Source organism: Asterias amurensis, chromosome 1, assembly GCF_032118995.1.
Source record: "Asterias amurensis chromosome 1, ASM3211899v1".
NCBI lineage: Eukaryota > Metazoa > Echinodermata > Asteroidea > Forcipulatida > Asteriidae > Asterias > Asterias amurensis.
Window position 1 is genome coordinate 33,031,853 of NC_092648.1, and position 14,812 is coordinate 33,046,664.

General features: G+C 38.1%; 1 protein-coding gene across 1 annotated transcript; it reads right to left on the minus strand.

Annotated features, from left to right (window-relative positions):
* Nucleotides 1–992: 992 nt before the first annotated feature.
* Nucleotides 993–14,383, minus strand: LOC139937402 (prostamide/prostaglandin F synthase-like). The gene is made up of 8 exons (XM_071932533.1): nt 14,207–14,383; nt 9,999–10,077; nt 9,364–9,463; nt 7,793–7,917; nt 6,279–6,513; nt 5,111–5,248; nt 3,988–4,095; nt 993–2,212 (listed from the first exon to the last, which is right to left on the minus strand). The coding sequence occupies exons 1-8, from the start codon at nt 14,340–14,342 to the stop codon at nt 2,135–2,137; spliced, it is 999 nt and encodes a 332-aa protein (XP_071788634.1). The 5' UTR covers nt 14,343–14,383; the 3' UTR covers nt 993–2,134.
* Between the last annotated feature and the right edge of the window lie 429 nt (nt 14,384–14,812).

Sequence of the window (14,812 nt, forward strand, 5' to 3'; positions counted from 1 at the left end):
TGGAGCATTTCAAGGACACAAAGGCAATGGCAAGGGGTGAAGTATCAGGTCTGTTGTTAACAAACAGTTATCTTTTAACAATAAGAATGTTGTCATGTTAACTTAACGGGCGTTAGGTGTGGTGCCACTTAATAACAGCATTGCACATTCAGCAAAAAACCCAGGGAATTTCCAGTAGTCTGTCATGCGCACTGATGCTTGTTTCAATTGTGATGAACAATGCGGGCATACTTTATGCGGTGGATTGACAGAAAGGGGAAGTTTTCAATTAGTTGAGGGATTAGAATTGTGGTTATTTATTCCTGAAAAAAATTACCCGTTCTGTGCACTCCATAAAAGCAAAATAAAACAAAGAAAAGCAACGGTAAGTAAGGTTGGAAGAGTGAAACTGCAATAACAATCTAATTGAAACTGTTTGGTAACGTGTAATAAATATCACATGGAATATGGGAAATGTTTCTTTTGGAATAACACTTCACTGAAGTGTGATGGACTATATGCTTTCACAGTCCTGTGGGGGAAACCAATTCTAAAACGGGTTTGTTGTTTGTGCTTTTAGTACTGGGCCAAATGTCACACAGCAGTTTGGCATGAGACAAATGGGTGAGGCACCAATTGCAGTAGTGTAAACTTTATGGAATGTTGGCATGTAACCTGCCCAGGCGCCAGAATTTGTATCGCCTTATAATGCAGAGTAGCAAGATTTTAACTCAAAATCAATATGGCAATCTCTCTCGCACTTACAGGAGTAGAATGCCTAACATAATAAGCATTTACTTTGAAAATTAGATTATCAAAACGAGCTCTTTCCACTCCCATATCACAGAGCATACAAGTATCTGCCTACAAATGGGGTATACATGATAAAATTCCTCAAAGGGCTGTTTTTTAGGGGCTGTTTTTTAGGGAGTTTTGAATAAGTTTACCCAACCACATACCCTATCTCCTATTTCACACAAACTTGACAGAAACATTTCATTCACCTCCTAAGGTCAGTTGCTGTATTATTTATTACGGACCATTTTCAGAGAAAAATTCTATCATCAAAATAATATTATAAATTATATTAATTTCATAAAAAAAATTGAAACTTATATTGTGTCCTTTACATACATAACATGATCAAAAGCACATCACACAATGCACACTGAATTGAAGAAAAAAAAAAGATAAAGAAAACGACTGGGCCCAATTTCATAGAGCTGCTAAGCACAAACATTTGCTTAGCATGAAATTTCTTCCTTGATAAAAGCAGGACTACCAACCAAATTTCCATTTGTTACATATTGCTTGTTACTGGCATTCAGCTGTTGTTTGCTTATCCTGAAAATCACGTGGAAATTTGGTTGGTAATCCTGCTTTTATCAAGGAAGAAATTTCATGCCAAGCAAATTTTTGTGCTTAGCAGCTCTATGTAATTGGGTACATGTCAGGAGGCCAAAGCTCAAACCATGGTATGGTGATACGTCTGTCATGCCAACAGAGAACTAAGTTACCTATTACATACGCCTAACGATGTTTAGTGGTAATGTGTAAATCTTTTCAGGAGACAGACGTAACCCCACCTATGTTTGATGTAAACAAACAGAATGTAAAAAAGACAGCCACATAATAAAACACAAGAGAGTGGTATGACGTAATCAATTGTATCAGATTTGTCAGCTCAGAGCTATTATAAGGTCATTAATTGAAACTTCATGCTAGAGTAGAAACAATTTTGTGTTTATTGCAAATATGTCAAGGTTTGTATCATATGAAACCTTGTATGCAATAAACCAACATTGGCAAAGTTACAAGACGGTATTTTTTTCTAAACTGAATTTTGACTAGTGCCATTTATTTTATCACCTTTAAGAAGTCCATCAGGGGAAAAGTTACAAAATTTCTCTCAATATTCTTTGAATTTTATTACCAAACATATGGAAAATCTCATTAAAAAAACATAAACCAGTAGTTCCTTAGTAATCTTTACAATATCTTTTATAGATAGTGTTAAAATAAACACACAAAATGTACCTTTTATCTAATCTGTTTAATTATCAAGCCAAGACTGCCAGTAGATTTGGTTGAAGCCCTTGCCGTCATACACACAGATTCACTAAAAACCATCATTTTGCAAGCCAAAGAAAACAATTTATCTCTTAAGGATCTTCTTCGGAGGTTCGCCACCATCTTCAGATTCTGGTCCGCTTGATTCAGGAAGCTTGAGGTCCTGTGTTGGGAATAAAGGAATTAGATTCTTAACAAAACCTTCTTCTAAAGCTAATCCTCAAGTCTAATTTTACTTTTTCTTTTTAAGGGGATTCAGTCGTTTAAGACATTTAATTGGTACATCTGTCATAATTATGCTGTTCACTTAGTTTACTCCATATGGTATGCATTCAGTTCATAACCATTAGAAATCTTTGAAGGCTTGATTTCAATAAACTACTATAGACAAGTAGTTTCACGAGACATACTTTTTACAAAGTGTGTGAGATAATTTCCCTTTACATTCTTTATTCAGTAATTTGAATAAACATGTACATGGAATATCTCATTAAAAAGCATAAACAAATAGTTCCTTTCAGTAAACCAGACACATAAGTTATTTTGAGATTACAAGAAAGGAATTGTTTACACTTGTCCAAGAAGAACCAATGGTGCATCAAACCCTGTTACATTTTGAAACTAATAAACGTTTTAAAGACAGTGGACACTTTTGGTAATTGTCAAAGACCAGTCTTCTCACTTGGTGTATATCAACATATGCATAAAATAACAAACATGTGAAAATTTGAGCTCAATCGGTCGTCCAAGTTGCAAGATAATAATGTAAGAAAAAACACCTTTGTCACACGAAGTTGTGTGCTTTCATATGCTTGATTTCGAGACCTCAAATTCTAAACTTGAGGTCTCAAAATCAAATTTGTGGAAAATTACTTCTTTCTCCAAAACTATGTCACTTCAGAGGGTTTGCACAATGTTTTATACTATCAACCTATTCCTATTACTCGTTATCAAGAAAGGTTTTATGATAATAATTATTTTGAGTAATTACCACTAGTGTCCACTGCCTTTAATGGAATATTTAGATGGGTTTTATGAGTAGAGTTTTTGATTGCCATAGGTACAGTAATATTGAGAAGGCTCAGGCTGGAAGGCAGCGCCCAACTCTGGATCTTCCTTGCCTTCCACCTCTAGGACCCCCAATCAAATCGAGACTAAACAACTCATGAGGGACAAAGCAACCTGGCACCACTTCATCAAAGCTGCTTCTACTATTCCGTCTAAGGACGAAGGTAGGTAATGATGATGATGATGATGATGAGGACCCCCCATTCCAATCACACCAGGGGCATTAATTAAATGGATTTGGTTTCAGGCCCTCTCTGATTGCATGGGATTTCCCTGGAATAAACCCCTTGGGTTTTCCTACCACATCCAAAACTGAAACTTCCTTCCTTGTCTCCGGTTCCTGGCAAGTGTACAGTGATTTAGCTTTGCTTTTGTGGGAGTCCTTGGCTTCACAAACATATCAAATAAACTTAATGAATTGAAAAGAATACACAGGACACTTTGTGGTTGTTGTATGGCCTAACTGGTATGGCTGAGACCAAGGTTTGTTTTGAGAATAATAATATTGATACTATCAAAGTCTTATAAAGTGCACATATCTACCAACCAGGTACTCAAGGGGCTTAGTATATACATTCATACAGAAAGAGAGGTTATTGAAAGTTATGAATTCTGAGACCCAGTTATGTAGCACCGGAGAAAACCCCTTCTCTTTTTGATAAGTGCACTGTTTTTTTTACAAGTGTTACACAACACATGGAACCACTGGCTTTACGTCCCTTTTCGAAGGCCGAAGCAATGGTCAAGTGTCAAGGCTGGATACAAACCCACAATCTACTGATCAGAAACACCAGAGTTTGAATTAAACCGCTCGGCCCAACAATTCCACGAGACTGAAACTAGGGTTTAAATGGTTGAGAAACAACAAACCTTCAGAATCTCTATCAGAGTGTCGACTGTTGGTCTGTCTGGTGGTGTTTTACTGCAATGTATTAATACAGTGTTACCGTACCGATCCAGAACAAGATTTCCGCCCATCTGTCCAAAAGAGACGAAAACATAGAACTGTGAAAGCACAAACCTCTAATGAGACATGGAAAAAGGCAACATGAGTAAATCACGTAGAAACAGAAAACTAATACAAATACTACAAATACAGACTTATTATTGTGGCATAACAATGTCTTAGTGGTTATTACTAATCAAGTGAGAGAGCTTAACAGAATAATGTACATGTAAGAGGGTTTGTTACTTCCAAAAGAGTTTTTTTTTCCTGATGATGACTAGAACAGGCTAGTTAATAACCGAATTTCTTGGCAATGAAGTTAACAAAGAGAAGTCCCCTTTATCCATTAAGGGAAAGTACATGTAGTAGTCCCAGGCAATTTCAAAACCTACAGCAGACCTATGCAACGCAAATTATACCCATCTTGCGAATCAATACTTTAAAACCTGATACATCATTACAACACTTCTGGAGTTTAGCTGTAATTAATGAAAGAGTGAAAGTTCATTTTAAAAGATCTTAAAGCCATTGGACCCTTTCGGTACAGAAAAAAAAAAAAAGTTCACAGATTTACAAATAATTTACAGGGTTTACAGAAGGTAATGGTGAAAGACTTCTCTTGAAATATTAGTCCATGAAATGCTTTACTTTTTGAGAAAACGGTAAAACAATATAAATTCTCGTTAACGAGAATTACAGATTTGTTATAAACACATGTCATGACACGGCGAAACGCGCGAAAACAGGAGTGGGTTTTCCCGTTATTTTCTCCAGACTCCGATGACCGATTGAGCCTAAATTTCCACAGGACTGTTATTTTATATATAAGTTGTGATACACGAAGTGTGGGACTTGGACAATACTGTTTACCGAAAGTGTATAATGGCTTTAAGAAATATTCTGATTAGCTGTAAGGATTGAACCATTAAACTACGACTACAAAAAAAGTAAATCATCATCCCTTGGAAAAAAAAACCCATTGTGAAATTTCTTTCCCCTAATATTACAGAAAGTTCAGAGGAAAAAGAAACCCCTAGTATGACCAACCTGAAGTGGATCATCCTCAATGTTTTCTGCCGCTGAGGGAAGGGTCCTACCCATTGCCTTCATGTCAGCATAGTACATCACCGTGGATATGCTCCATACTTTAGATATAGAGATGCCAAGACCCATAGCTGTATAGATCTACATCGGACATTGAACATTGAAGATAATTTATAAAAGGAAGGGTTTGAAATCGTGTTGAGTTTTTTTGTATTAATTTATTCCTGGAATTGGGTTGCATGCCTGGGTTCTATATGTAATGTAATGTCTGTCCCCTTATTCTAGACCCAGAACCTCCCAGATGTTACAATTCAGGAGATTTATTAGACTTGATGATTTCAAGTCTTAAGGCCGAGTCACACTGCAGTAATAACGAAAACGATAACGATCACGACGCAGAGAGAACGCATTCTATAGGTTGAATTGTTCCATGCAGAATACGCACACGTCTATTCAACCAATGGAATGCGTTCTCTTTGCATCGTTATCGTTATTAATTTTTTTAAACATCTCTTGTTATGGTTATTGTTCTCGCTGCAGTGGGACTGGGCCTTTAGATCGCCGTTATTCTTCTGCATCTCAGCCACAAAAACACGCCCCCACATTATTAGCTATCACACACCCTAACCTGCAATGATGAGGGTTGGTCACAAGAGGGCGCTGTTTGTAGCGGCTATCAGGACGACTAAAAAGCCACGATCAAAGACTTGGAACCAAGTCTACAGATTTACAGACTCAGTGCTTCATCAGAAACACAAAACAACAAACTTTGACACAATGTGGACTGTTTCTTTCTCCCTTTGGTGATTCAATTATTTATTTCAAGAACATTTTAAGGTTCAATCCTGAAAATCAGCAAAAATCCAGATAAATCACAATCCTGTTGAAACACATTTTTGAAAAGCACATAGTAACATTGTCTTCGCAAACCACCAAGCACGGTCAAGTATACCTTTTTACACCAAATGTTCTTTAAAACTATTTTGTAACTGTTTAGTAAACTTTGTTTATAGTAGGGCCTACTGTAATGATTGAACAAAACTGAATTCCCTCTAACCTGTAAAATTATCACATTGTTTCTAAAAGGGCAAGGGCATCAAGGCATTTTCTCCTTGGGGACATGGAGGCAAGTATGAGGCCAGTTGTATCTTTATAAACACAAACAACCCACCTGGCGATCTGCATCCACAAACATGTCAAATGTACACCCCGTTTGATCCAACCAGTCCATAGCGCCCTCCTGTGAGCCGAAAGAGATAACAACGACGTGACCTCCGTACCTGGACACCTCCTGTGCACGCTTCTGGAGCTCAGCCACGTGATCACGTCACGGTAGTCAGGCAAAGTGTCGTAGAAGAACAAAGATGAGATGGCCCTTACTGAGGAGGTTTCCCAAACGTGTTACACTATATTTCAAAAGTAAAAATAACAAATTTAATATCACATCCAGGAAGTTCTAACAACGTTCATTTGATATGGAAAGGTTTGCTGTAACACCATGCAATGACTAGCTCATTTATGAGTTTGGGTGGAGATGGTCTTCTGAAGAAAGCTGGACTCTGATTCTGCATGTTGCTTAAAGGGTATATGTACTTTTTCCTAACAAAAAACACAATGTACACAGATTTACATTAAACTTACACAGTTTGAAGATTATGATAGTAGAAAGCTTCCATTGAAATGTTAATTACTGAGGTGCTGTAGTTTTTGAAAAATGAGTAAAAGTAATAATTTTCGTCTCAGTTTTAGCATGTAAAAAGGTATTAACCAGTTATGCTATGGTTTTGGTATAACATCATATCTGGTTAAGGGGATTTTACATGCTAAAATAATTTTGCTCTCATGAGACCAAAATGATTTTGTGACTTGTTTTACTCATTTCTCAAAAACTACTCAACCTTAGTTAGTAATATTCGAAGGGAAGCTTTCCACTATCATTATCTTCAAAACCTGTAAGTTTAATGTAAATCTGTGGACATTTTGAAAAAGTACTCGGATCCTTTACGTACTGTGTAGGTGGATTAGCTTGGTGATGCACGAAGGCGTGAAATAGAGGCGGGAGATGGAGCTCGGTCGTTTGCAAAGATTGGCTTACCCGAGGACGAAGACCATCACTAACTTTCAGCTTTAAGAAATCCCCCAATGCTTGTATTAATGAAATGTTATTCAGCATTATCATGTTAAATGCCATCAAATTTTAAGGACCCCAATGGAAATAAGTCTAAGTTAATGGCTATTTGAGGTTATCCTTGGATAATTGCAGTATTGTGTCATAAAGTGCAGTATTTCTATCTTGTGTTCTATTTTGGTTTATCGTATTTCATTGTGTGTTCACCTGTTGTTGTGTATGTATTTTTGGCATGTTCTTGCTGTATATTTATCTGAACAAATTCAATCAATCAATCTAGTGTTATTTCCTCATTAGCTTTGACAATATAACTCAATTGATTATTGTTTTGATTTTAATCATCGCCATTCAACTGCTGTCATCTCAATGGTAAATTTAGTGGGTGTGGTCTTTTAAACATTCTAACATCTTGAAATCAGGGCATAACTAAATAGAGCTAGCTATTCAAAAAATGATGTATCATTCAGCAAAATTATTTACCTGTCGAAGAAATTGTTTTCTAAAGAGAGAATTTCATTTAATGAAACATTTGAGGTACAAATTAATAGGCCACTCACCAGCCAGTCCTTGCATTTTTAATTTCAATGTCACATGGTCCTGGTGAGCCTACATGAAGCTTAGAGTGGGATTTATCCTTAGCCAGTTGGGAGTCTGTTTTTTTAAGGAATACATTCCAGTCCGTCTGCAAAAAAACATTATGATAATGCGTCAACAGATGGTATGTTACAAAATGACATCATCAGTGCACTACTAATGTGAGGGTCAAGGTTTGCCTCTGTTGGAACCATTAGTTCCAAGGTTAATACCCAAATTTAATGTGATATTTGCCCCTTTAAATGGCAGATGAGGAAGCTGAACATTTTGAATGGGTTTCAAGATGACAAGAAGAGATATTTCCTGATAACACTGTCAATCAGGACGTGAACTTTAAGGCTACCGACCGTACCGACCCAGTTTTTATTTCCAGGCACTCGACTGCGACCCACCCACCGATAGCCAGCTGAGAGCAAGTTCGAGTGAGGCACTATAGGCGACCATTGGTTGATTTTGCCTGGTTACCTATTTATTCAATACATCCTGGGTACCAGGCAAAATCAACCAATGGTCCACTATAGTGCCTCACTCGAACTTGCTCTGAGTGAACCCCTGCTACGGAGGTAAATTGCTAAAAGCAGGCTAATCTTAACAGGGATAAATATTCAGCCAGTTTGTGCAAATTAATGAGAAATTGCACTCAACTTATAATATAAAGTTGGATTTGAACCTGTGACCTCCGGATTAATGTGCTAGTGTTCTAGGGAAATCTGTCCCCAGAGATTCTGGTACACCTCATCAAACATTAACATGGAATGGAGGAGGTTCAAAAGAGGGCGCTTTTAGAACAAGTTTGTACACAGTTTGCCAAATTTGGGGGATCTTAACTTAAGGGGGGACAGAATGAGGCCTGGGCGAATAATTTTAATATCTGGTAAATGGCGAAAAGCTTTTCCTAACCTAACCGTGAATACCATTTTTGACCTAACGGGATATACGCAAGGGGCACAGATACCTATTTAAAAAAAACGGATAGTCCTGTAACAACAACAAAGTAAATGGATTCCTACTATCCGCCATCGTTAGGGCAACGACCGAAAGGAATGTGTTGGTTGGATCCTTATGAAACTTCTACCTTTTTTTGTTGATGCTTTTTGTTAAAAGATTTCGAAAGCTTTCCTTCTACACGTAGAGTCAATCACGATATCAAAAGAAAAAGCAAATCGCCATCTTTAAATTAGATCCAGTTATTTTCATGAATGAACCGAGTGACACTGTCTAAAACTAATATCAATCGGCCCATACGCCACCCGGTTTCCTAACACATCAGTCAATGGGTCACAAGATCTCATTCACAAACGAATAACCACAAACCAACAGCGCCCTCTTGCAGTTGTGGTGCTCACTACCTTTAGCACGTAAGTACTGGGGGAAAACACATTTGAAAATCTGGTCAACTTCGGATAGTTGGCCAGCGGTTAACTGAACACCAAGTTTCACTATTTGCATAGCACTAGACAGAATCTCCTGCCACACCAGCTCTCTTTGCTTTGTTTCATTCACAGATTACATGTGTGACTAAGTTTTTTCTTACCTCCAACTCATCAAGTTCATGAACTGCATTCTCTACATCTTGGTTGCTAAGGTGATGACGAAGAACAGAATCAAAAGACTTTCGTGTTGTGACACCCAATCTGTAATGATAATAATAATAATAATAATGAACCATTGTTGTATACCGCATATCACAATCACAGAGAAGTTATATAGGATTTGAGGCATTGCATGGTGAGGTATCAATGTATATTTGGTTTGCGGTAACACCATGTGTGTATCTACTTGCCAGGTAAAGTTGTTCTTAGGGAACTGTCTTGCTTTATTCTACTGCCGTGGAGTAGATAATCGGAGGTTCGGGAGACTTCTCAGTTCTGAAAAGAACTGTCCTGCTTTTTAACTATTACCAGGGCGGATGGTATAGAAATTAGACTGGACTACTACTTTAGCTTATAGGATCGTAATTAACTGTACTGCCGCGGAGTCAGTTCTGAAATTGGTCTCAACGTTTCGACTAGCTTGCTCTAGTCATCGTCACAGAGAAGTTGTTTTATGCGCTTTGAGAGCAAACAGTGCAGCACTTTTTTTCACAACAGATACTGTAAAAATGTTTTTAAAAAATCATTCCCAACTGGTTTTTCTCTTTTCAAGTCAAATTAAGTTCAATATATTTACCTTAAAAATGCATCTGCATATAAGCCAATGCTTGCTCCTAGAGCATTTATGTCTGTTTGTGCAAACTGCTGTACCGAATCTGTTCGGAAGAAAATAGTATGGTTAAAAGGAATAAATAATATTAGGTTCTTGGCAGAGTAAATAAGTCTTCAACCCCCTTATTTTGGGTGTGATCTCTGGCGCCATGGCAGTTTAGGAGTGGTTGTATGGCTTCTGACTGGCACCCCTGAACAAAGATATCCACAAAAATAGGAAGATCGCCAACTAGCTCACTCAGCTAGTAGAGTGCCAGCTCGTTAATTCGGTCATTAGGTCATTGGTTTGAGTTCACCTCTAGTCAAATTCTCTTTGTTTAACCTCTAATCATTTGAAAGTTTTAACTTAAAACTAGCCAGTTTCTCTTACAAGTGGTTTATAAAAACTTTTGTCTTCAACCACACACGATATTTATCCTTCAGCAAAAAGGAATTACCCAAACCTTATCATCTTGATAAACCTGTACAGCACGCAACTCATAATTTTATTCCCCTTTCCATGCAGTCAGTGTGACGAAATGTCATTTATATTTTAGGTTGATGAAGTACTCAAAACATTCCCGTCTGTGTGAGTAATCAGCTCATTTTAACCATGACCAAATTTTGTTTTGTACTTTGGTCTTTTGTTTGGATGTTGTACTCTAACATGTTTGATATTCAAAGACATTTATCATTTTTTTTATCAAAAAGTAAACTGACCCAAAATTAAATGCTTTCAATCATGCGGATTAGACATTTCCAAGAGACATAGCGACTCCTACTTCTAGAAACTATAAAGCTACCCTATGTCTAGAAGTAGGCGACTCCCTGCTAGGGGGTTTGCTGTGATGCAATTGCCAGAATATGGAATTTCCAAATAAGAGTTATTATATGCCATGGGTGACCAAGTTTTGGATTACAGTCATAACAGTACACACCTTTGTGCTCCAGTACTAGACCCAGAAACTGGGGCGCTGTGAGTGTGAGTACACCTTTTTTTTTCTTCGAAATTTGTCATAATCGGTCGTATTAGCTAGTACAGTACAGCGCTAGCCTTGCTCAAGACAGTCGAATTATTCACTCCGAAAAAAGACCCCCGCTGTATAAAAACCCACCCGTATCCTCCCCTTACCAGTTTTCACGCTATTATGTCTTTTTCTTTGAATTGGGAAAAAAAATAATGATGCCTTATATCAACCGATGCCCTAATTATCTTCTTTTGTTAAAGCCATTATACACTTTCGGTAAACAGTATTGTCCAAGTCCCACACTTCGTGTATCACAACTTATATATAAAATAACAATCCTGTGGAAATTTAGGCTCAATCGGACATCGGAGTCGGGAGAAAATAACGGGAAAACCCACTCCTGTTTTCGCGCGTTTCGCCGTGTCATGACTTGTGTTTATAACAAATCCGTAATTCTCGTTAACGAGAATTTATATTGTTTTACCGTTTTCTCAAAAAGTAAAGCATTTCATGGACTAATATTTCAAAAAAGTCTTTCACCATTACCTTCTGTAAACCCTGTAAATTATTTGTAAATCTGTGAACTTTTTTTTTTTCCTGTACCGAAAGGGTCCAATGGCTTTAATATGAAGTATGCAAACATGTATTAAAACTTGATGGACATTGAAATGTTCACACTACACACCGATCTTCAATGACTTCAACTGGCCCCATTTGTTTTGAGTTTTTCCTGTTTTCACGGCAAACAAGAAAGTATGGTTTCCCGGTGAAGCCATACATGGAAGAAACATCTGCAGTGACTACAAGTGTTCTTTGAGACTCTGTGTATGACTCTATAGCCAGCAGTTGTCTTCGTTTTATTCAAAATATTTTTTAATGAAATTTTTAAATTACCATGGTTATTTGCAAAAAATAACAAAAATAAATAATTTAATAAAAAGTGTGAATAATCATTGGCTTTCAAATCTGATTTTTATTTATTTTTGTCCCCTTTTTTTCCTAAAATTTATAATAAAGAGTATAAATAAACAGTGATAATTGAATCAACAAGCTGGTGTTTAAATTTTAATATTAATAATAATATTGATATGAGGGTTAAAAAAGAAAATCTCAAAAAATATTAGAAATTGATATAAGGCACATGGCTTCTTTAAGCCTCTGTATTTTTTTTCCAGAATGCTCAGCAAATTAATCAGTCACATGATTTGGTCATCATGAATTGTGAATTGAAATAGTGTTTGATGAAACTTTTTCGGTGGGCAAATATTTGTATATGGCCTCAACATTATGACATATTTTTGTACCTTGTAGAAATGCCTAAAATACCAAACTTTTTGCATTTACAAGTGCAAATATCCAGTGGAGCCTTACGTGTTTCTAAATTTTGGTCAAGGGAGAGGAGACTCTTTGCTTAGCAAATAAAATCACACAATTTTTTTCTAGGGACTGTTTACATCGCGCACAGAGAGGTAAAAGATTTGCCACGATTTTAGGGACACCTCCAAAACAGGACCTCCTCTGATATACACTGTGCGTAAAATGTGTAACCACGTAAAATGCGTAACCACATCGCACGACACGATGCCCCCGTACACTATCCGCGTGGTACGAGTGCGGATGACAGTAGTGGTACGATGTGACAGTGTGTATATGGGTGGGTCGTGTGGTGTGATTACACGCACCACGCACAGTGTATACGGGTGGGTTTACAACAGCGTCTATCGGAGTGAATAATGTGACTGCCTTGAGCAAAGCTAGTACAGCACCCCACTTACTGGGTCTAATCTAGCACCAGTGTGTCCATGATGAATGTTGACCTGGGCTGAAATTTTATCTTTGAGAGGGCAAGGCTGTTTTCCTTCTGCCCTCACATGTACCATTTACTCATGGGTGTAGAGTACTCCTAGAACTAGTATGAGGTACATTTGGCAATCGTCTCCGGTTACGAGAGACGATAGCCTAACTTTGGCAGAACGAACCTCATAGTTCTGGGGAGGTAGTGCTTTCTGCTCTACCAACCAGACTTCGAATTGATGATACCCAAGCCTACATCCGTGAGGACTATAAAGGGGTTAACCCTGTTTCAGCCCTAGGAGTAGGTGGTAACGGCCTCTGGACAAAATAATTGTAGTCCACACCTTGAAGTGGCCTTCAGGCCTTGTGTGTCAGGCGACTTTCATTAAAAAAAATTTAAAAAATAAAAAAATAAAAAGTAGGTGTAGAGAAGCTAGTAAAGTGTCTTGCTCAGGGACACAAGTGTCACGACTGGGATTCGAACCCACACTCTGCTGAACACAAGCACCAGAGCTTGAGTTCGATGCTCTTATTATCTGCTCGGCCACGACACCCTAGTCAAGGTCTCAGACTTGATCTTGGTCTTAGTTTAGAATTTGATTCCAGTCCTTGATTACAACACTGATTGGCAATGTGATCAGTTGTAATTATTCAGCCCTTTCTATAGTTGCGATAACGTAACCCTCCTTCCGACGGCGGAGGGACATATGGACACGCGTCTGAGAACCAGACGTCTGGTTCCCAGACGCGTGTCCATATGTTTTGTACACAAAAAACAGATCGGGTGTTTTTTTCTTTCTAGGACGAATGTGTGCAGATAATTCTCCACGTTTATCCTGGGAAAAAAGTGAGGCTAAAAAGTACGGTCTCAAAATTAGCAGATTAAGGGTGCGTTCGTTAAGCTACCCTGGTGTGTAGCGGGGTTTTTTTTCCAGGACGAACGTGGGTAACGGACCCTTCCCATGAAATATGCTCATAACATTCACGCATGCGTACAGACCCTATTGGTTGGCAAACGCCATAGAGTTGTGCACTGAGCAGACGCGCGATCGCGTCTGCGTCACGCAGCCATTTAGTCGTCATGGTCGTGTACAAAACAGCGCGATGTTCCCTCATTTTGCCAACCAAAACGTGCAATTTACATATTTCATGGGAAGGGTCTATTATCTGCACACGCTCGTCCTGGAAAAAAAACATGCCACACGCCACATGCTACAACAGTTGTATCATACGTAGCACTGGAGGATCGAGGGTTACGATATCAATTCGTATATAAATATAGGCCTGGCCAAGCTATGCCTGTATGTGGGGGAGTTTGGACATGATGGATGGATTTGATAAAATCATGGAGGTCTAATCCTACCTCCATGATAAAATAAATTAAAAAAATTAATATCGTGATACGGTAACAAAAAGGTTAGTTAGTGACCACCTTGTGCTTGCTGTTTTGCTGTGTTGAGAAGACCCGTGACTTTTTCAGTAACGTTGCTCAAAGCATTCAGTACTTGAGCTTCATCAACATTTGAAAACATTTCGGTCATCTTTTGTCGCCGTTTATTCTTTTGCATACTCCATCCTCTCCATCCACAGAGACATCGACCGAGTGCACAAAAACAAACTAGTATGGTTTGCGGCAATTCAACTAAAGAGGGCGCTGTAACTGATTTATGGCTATAATTTATTTTGATTAGATTTGACTGAAGTCACTTTCCTTTTATTTTCAGTCCCATCGCCAAACATCAGAAAACTTAGGGACCACTCGCACGAGACTTGAGTCAAGTCTTTATTTTTATCGACACACACTAGACAGTGAAAGTTTTTCGTGATCAGTTAGAACACTAACCCAATGGCATGGCCAAGAAATTAGATACTAAAGTGAAGGGAAAAAGTACACCCCAATTGCAATTTGCTTCTTAGCCCCAACCAAAGCCAAAGACCTTGATGCAGTGGTCTGGGATGAATAACTGTTCTAGCCTCTATATTCATGTTTGACTTCAACTTGAGTTTCCTTGTTATATACATGTAAACAAGAATAAAC